The sequence below is a fragment of the Embiotoca jacksoni genome, unplaced genomic scaffold (assembly GCF_022577435.1).
Source record: "Embiotoca jacksoni isolate LCO1_2020_lvr unplaced genomic scaffold, fEmbJac1.0.p SCAF_3, whole genome shotgun sequence".
In the NCBI taxonomy this organism is placed as follows: Eukaryota; Metazoa; Chordata; class Actinopteri; family Embiotocidae; genus Embiotoca; species Embiotoca jacksoni.
The window spans coordinates 3,130,248-3,136,247 of record NW_027185381.1 but is presented as its reverse complement, the minus strand read 5'-3'; the positions used below and the strand labels follow the sequence as shown (position 1 = coordinate 3,136,247).

Here is a 6,000-nt window from a genome sequence, read left to right as displayed (position 1 = left end):
CCAGCCATATAATGCAGAGTTTAAACATGCACACAATAGGGCAGCCTGGTTCCCACGACAACTCTGACAGGACCCCTGCTCTGTTTTTATTGCCTGTGTGTGTCAGCGCCGGGCTTTAATGAGACTGAACAACCTTTAGTCTCTGTTCATTCGGTGTGAAGAAGCAATAAATTCTCCTTCAAAGGTGAAGAAGCCGTTCAGTTTTTTTTTTTTTTTTTTTTTTTTTAACTTCAGCCCTGACAAAAGAGACGGCCGTGACATGGTGCTAAATTGTCATCCTTGCAGGTTGCCATAGTAACATAAACACATGCTTAATGAGTTTTTTTGGAGGATGGGAAGAGAGAATTTGTTTCTCTGTTGATATCTCATCTCACCTTCATGCTGATGTTTGTGCTGCGACTGTGACTCTCACCTGTCTCCCCGTGTCTCACCTGTCTCACCGTGTCTCCTTGTCTCCGTGTCCAGGTGGTTGTCCCCACCCGGGTCGGACAGGTGTACGTATACGACACCGTGAAATCGGACCAGGACGAGTACGACGTCCCACCCAGACATCCGCCTCCGACCCAGCAGGACATATACGACGTCCCGCCGACCCGCCAGCAGTACAGCACACAGGTCAGCCTGCAGTGTGTGTGTGTGTGTGTGTGTGTGTGTGGTTTAGATCAATTACAACTTCATTACCACCATCACACACTTCTTCCTTTTGTTTACTGTCAAACTGTCACATTCACTTTTGGTGGTGTTTTTTCCCCGTTCTTATACGATTTGACTGTTTGTTGTTTTTCCACATTACAGCATCAGTTTGTCGTGTTTTCAGCGATTGGGAAACAAAGTTATATATTTTTAGTTATTTGAATGAAAACACAAACTTCGCTGTACATCTGAAGCAGAGAACTGATGCAGAGTTTTTCTTTGGATCATATTGGATTTGGTGTAAAGTTTCAAGAATACATAACAGCTGTTAATAGAGCATATTCAATCAATCAAACTAAAGTTAAATCAAACTAAAGGAATTCTTGCCTCACATCGTTTCACATACGTGTGTAAAGTCAGAGTGTAAAGTGCTTCGTGGAGAATTAGTTTATGGTTTGATTTGCTAACTACTGTTTTATTTTGAAAGGTTCACTGATGAACATGCAGTCAACCTGAACCATGATGCGTGTCATGTGTCAGTGCCGTCATACAACATGTTGGTTGTTATTGGTAACGATGCGTTCCCAGCGGTGTTCGTAGTGTCTCCTGCAGAGATGCATGTTATGACAGCTGGCCTACTGTCACAACATCTGTCTGTTACAATGTTAGAAGACCCTCTCAGACACACACACAAACACACACACACACACACACACACACACACACACACACACACACACACACACACACACACACACACACATACACACACACACACACACACACACACACACACACACACACACACACACCCACACACACAGGTATCGTCTGGCACCAACTAGTCTTTCTGTCTGCACAATATTAATATTTAATATGATGTAATGTTCAGTCTCTCCTTCTATAAATATTAGATCTGTCTTTATTGAAGGTCTTTCATAACCAAACGGCCTAAATATACCAAAGTGTGTGTGTGTGTGTGTGTGTGTGTGTGTGTGTGCCTTTTACATTTGATTCCACACACCCATGGGTCAGTTTATTTCTGCATAATTCCATACTCAATGTTTTCTGCTTAATATGCAGGACAATCACACACACACACACACCACACAACACACACACACACACACACACACACACATTGTTGAAACAATACATAGAGGACAATCGTGATGCTGACAAGCCACAAAAGGAAGGTCACTAACGTATATCTGCTGCAAAATGAGAGCTGGAGGAGGAAGAGGAGGAGGAAGAAAAAAATGAGTTATAAGAGGAAGAAGGGGTGGAGCACAGAAAGGAAAGATGAAAAACAGGATGACAGTGAAAGATGAAGAAGATAAAGTATATATACTACATTCAACAGTACATACTTTTTAAGGTCGCTCCAGTACGTACTAAAAGTAAAAAATAAATAGTTTGTGATTCTGAACGTGTTGTAGGAATGTCACCATACTAGAGATCTGCATTCGAAATGATCTCAACATGTGAACACATCATCCTCCAAAATATCTGCAGCTTTAATTATTTTACCCAGAAATCAACGTGTTTTTGTGTCCTCTGTTTAACACACTCAATAAACACACTGATTCTTCTGTCCAGCAGCAGCAGTGGAAAAGAAACACTTTAGTGTTCAGGAACAGCTGCAGCTTCATCAGAGCTTTTAATTTGAAAATCCTTTATGTCAGTGGCCCCGCCCCCTTCCTCAACAGAGCCAAGATGGCGACCGTTTAGGGTGGAAAGTGTCCAAAGTTTCACACTTCTCTTTTTGACCGTTTTGAGTGCTTCATCCTGGTACTTGTAGTGTTCTGATGTTTCTGTACTGGACAGTGTGAACACATTGATGCACTCAGAGTAGAGAGAGTTAGTACACAAGTAGAACATCTGGAACACAAGAACAACATCTGGAACACAGCATTGGACTCTGTAATAAAGTATCTGTGGACAGTATGACAGCACAGGTCTTCTGATATCAGTGCAGAAACGTTCACTCTGGATCATCAGCGGTGGTTTCGGACTGCAGAACATTAAAAGAACTCACCTGCAGCACCACAGAGGTCCAGACTCAACATGCACGGCCACACCTGTCGGCAGGTGACACACTCGTCCCGTCCAGTAGCGTCCTGATGTCAGAGCAGCTTCATTCCCGTCATGTTCGGAGGTGACAGGAGGCAGTGAAGGTGAAACGTGTGGAGGATCTGCAGCAGCTGCTGTTCAGAGAAACTCAATCTCACTTTTCATTTCCAACTGAAACGAGCTGCTCCGCCATCACCGTAATTAAGTAAAGTAATTATGAGAAACATAATGAATGTAGATCAGATAGAGAATTTCAATGTGCTCTTCTGGTCATTTCTACATCTGTGTCTGTTTCTCATTGTTCCACTATAACAGAGGCGTGGTTGTGTGTGTGTGTGTGTGTGTGTGTGTGTGTGTGTGTGTGTGTGTGTGTGTGTGTGTCTGTGTGTGTGTGTGTGTGTGTGTGTCAGGGTGTGTGTGAGAGACAGAGTGACGAGTGCAGAGAGAATCTGGCTGCAGGGCAGGAAGGACTGAGGGTGTTGGTAGATACATTTCCTCAATAATCTGTCTCAGAGAGAGAGATGGTCATCTGACCAAATTCCTTCTTCATCTTCACCTTTTACCTTTTTCGTGCTGTCCTTTTACTTTCTTCTTTCTTTTCGTAACAGTTTCTTTATTTCATCTTCGTTTCTTTTCATTCGCCTTTTTTAAATCTTTACCCTCCTCTTTTCTTCTCCTCTTCCTCCCTGCACCTCAGTTCTCTTGTTTCTCCTTCCATGTACCTTTTCATCCCTCATACTGTACATCAGCTTTCCTTTATCCACTCAAATAGAATAAACAAATGTATTCTTGGTGAACATGTTTGTACGGACCTTTAAAACATCTTTAAAGATCCCCTCCAGACATGTTTTAAGATGTGTATAAAATACTGTAATAGAGTATATGAATTTGTTTCTGATCTGGTTTTTCCACACACACAAAAAACATCATTTACCTTGTAAAAATCCTTCAAATCAAATTTTAGACTTCACTGTAAAGTCCTTCCTCAGTGTTTCCACGTCATACTTGTAGCTCTGCCTCCTTAAAAACAGCCTTGTAGTTTTGATCTCTGCACATCCATCATCCTGCACAGTGAAGCTCAAACGTCCAAACAGATGAACAGGAAGAGAAAAACCTTTTTGAATGCCCTTTAAGTTTGCTGCTCTCAGTTTGTGGATTTCTGTCTGACTCCCATTTAAAGAGAAAGCAGAGTAAACAACAGACCGACCTCGAGAGGTCGTCCTGTTAGACTCCTTCCAAACGATGTCTGTTCACTTCCCATCTGCCATACGATGAGCCAGAGATGGGTGTCCCGTCCGACTGTCCATGAACACACTCTCAGTTTTCAAGAGCTCAAAGTCTGCAGCACCGTGAAGGAACTGAGTGTTCATGTTCTCAAACATCTTATTTCAACACTTTCAGTCTCTCACAGATTTTTATCGCTGAAAGAACAGACGTCTCGTGTGTATCACTTCATCGTATTGACAAGTGTGTGTGTGTGTGTGTGTGTGTGTGTGTGTGTGTGTGTGTGTGTGTGTGTGTGTGTGTGTGTGTGTGTGTTCAGTGTGTAAAAACATGTTATTCATGTCTGTCTCGCCCTCCGTGTTCAGGTGTATGACACTCCTCCCATGGTGGTGAAGGGTCCCTCTAGTGGTCAAGATATATATGACACCCCAGCAAGCACAGACAAGAACCCACAGCAGACCGTAAGGCTTCACATTTTATTATCCAGTAATTACAGTTTTGTGACAGTTGCTTGATGCTGGATATTTGAAGATATGTGTAGGTATATTATCTATGTGATTCTGTGCATCCTTTGCCCCCCTCGCCCCCGCCCCCACCAGCAGAATATTTACACAATCTTACCACCTTTACTCGAAGCAACAGACTTTACAAGAACCATGTAGTCCTCGATTTATTTCCAACGAAGAAAAGATGAACAGAAACCTGGAAAATATTATCTTGTAAACAAAATATTGATTAATCTTTTTCTTAAAGATGCAGATATGGAAGAAGTTACCTGAACAAACCAAAACATCACGTCATATCACAAGAGATGATGGTTGTATTAAATGTGAAGAAGCTATACGGACTGACTTACAGATCTGAACAGCATTCAGTTATGCAATGAGAACTAAATACATCATTTCACTAATATAGATAGCAAAAATTACCAGCCATTTAAAAAATACTCTCACAAAAATAAGGGTTGAATGTTGAAATGTGCAGAAATGGGTGTCCCAGTGGCTGAATGGTGAGGTTTCATCCCACACGAGGTAAAACACCCTCAGCAGCAGAGTTCCCAGTTCGAAGGCCGAACCATCACTGCACCTCATTCTCTGTTTTCCTCTTAACATTTCCTGCATATTTTCTCTGTGCAGTTTAAATAACAATAAAAATAGCAAAAAAAAAGTCAAGTTAAAAAAAAAAATAATTAAGATTTAGGACCAAAGTGACTATTAACGGGACAAAACATGGTGAGTTTAGTAATATTGACCTCGTCCACAGAGGTTCTGGTTTTGGTGCAGTTTTTTTATATATACTTCTTTGTACTTTCATACACTTCAGATCATTACATGAACAGAGACTGTGAAGGCAAACAATGAAATAAAATGCAACACTATAATACAAGGTGTCTCTGTCCCTCTGTTTGTTCAGGTCTATGACTTCCCCCCGTCTGTCAGTAAAGACGTCCCAGACGGTCAGCCAATCAGAGAGGAGACCTACGACGTGCTGCCCCAGTTTGCCAAACTGAAGCCCCACGTCCCCGTCCTACCCGGCCAGTATCTGCACAACAACCTCAACGACGAGGACGACGAGCCGCCGATCCCAGAGGACGTGTATGACGTCCCGCCCCCCATCCTGACCGTCAAGCATTACCGTGGCGACAGGGGCGGGGTCAGCCAGGCCCCTCAGGAGATCTACGACATCCCGGCCATCCTGCGTACCGGAGGTCACACCGCCCAGGACGTCTATGACTTCCCCCGGGAACGAGAGGAGAGAGGAGGCGAGAGGGGAGACCAGTATGTCTACGATGTCCCACCACAGGTAGGACAGTTAAAGGGGCGGTCCCACAGTTCGGATGATCCTCTCTGAGCATCCAGTGTCCAGTTTCAGTCATGTTAATGAACCTTTAGGCATTTTTAATTCTGTTTTCTATTGTGAAGCTGCAGCATCCCCATATCTGTTGAGTACTGTCACCATGGTTACGGGTGTTCTCTGTAGTCTGGGTTTATCCAAACATGAACTGCGGCTGCAGGTCTCATTTTCAGTGGGACTTTTTAACATGAACTTATTATCAGTAAATCCTGTCTA

General features: G+C 43.0%; 1 protein-coding gene across 4 annotated transcripts in view; it reads left to right on the top strand.

The window, feature by feature from the left end:
- The window catches only part of bcar1 (BCAR1 scaffold protein, Cas family member), a 79,647-nt gene that overhangs the window by 68,420 nt on the left and 5,227 nt on the right, over positions 1 to 6,000 (top strand). For 3 of the 4 annotated variants that reach the window (XM_069162275.1, XM_069162278.1, XM_069162276.1), the window contains 3 exons: positions 466 to 615; positions 4,296 to 4,391; positions 5,344 to 5,733. In XM_069162275.1, the coding sequence (XP_069018376.1) occupies positions 466 to 615; positions 4,296 to 4,391; positions 5,344 to 5,733 (636 nt within the window). The remainder of the gene's footprint in view (positions 1 to 465; positions 616 to 4,295; positions 4,392 to 5,343; positions 5,734 to 6,000) is intronic. The other variant, XM_069162277.1, reaches the window with a different exon arrangement.